Consider the following 276-nt stretch of genomic DNA (forward strand, 5'->3'; position numbering starts at 1 on the left):
GAGATATGTGAAAGTACTTAAAAAAAAAAAAGGTTTCTACAGGTCCCATGTATAGTGTTAAATTTATAATACATACTCTTCTATATGCTGTCTGTAAATAAAATAGAAAGTTCATAATACTGGCACAACATTTGATGGCAATTCTGTCTAACTTTCAGGATGGTTGGTTATACCACCTAACTGTAGTGTCTGGAGGAGGTCCTAATGCAGGAACACAGTATGAGCAGTTAGTTCAGAAATTGATGGAACTTGATGGAGACCCAAGTAAGCACACAG

The 276-nt window shown here is 35.9% G+C and overlaps 1 protein-coding gene across 5 annotated transcripts in view; it reads left to right on the plus strand.

The window, feature by feature from the left end:
- The window catches only part of LOC119585161 (uncharacterized protein CG43867-like), a 37,878-nt gene that overhangs the window by 25,755 nt on the left and 11,847 nt on the right, over window positions 1-276 (plus strand). For all 5 annotated transcript variants that reach the window (XM_037933792.1, XM_037933794.1, XM_037933795.1 and 2 more), the window contains one exon: window positions 159-264. In XM_037933792.1, the coding sequence (XP_037789720.1) occupies window positions 159-264 (106 nt within the window). The remainder of the gene's footprint in view (window positions 1-158; window positions 265-276) is intronic.

Source organism: Penaeus monodon, chromosome 19 (assembly GCF_015228065.2).
Source record: "Penaeus monodon isolate SGIC_2016 chromosome 19, NSTDA_Pmon_1, whole genome shotgun sequence".
Classification (NCBI taxonomy): Eukaryota; Metazoa; Arthropoda; class Malacostraca; order Decapoda; family Penaeidae; genus Penaeus; species Penaeus monodon.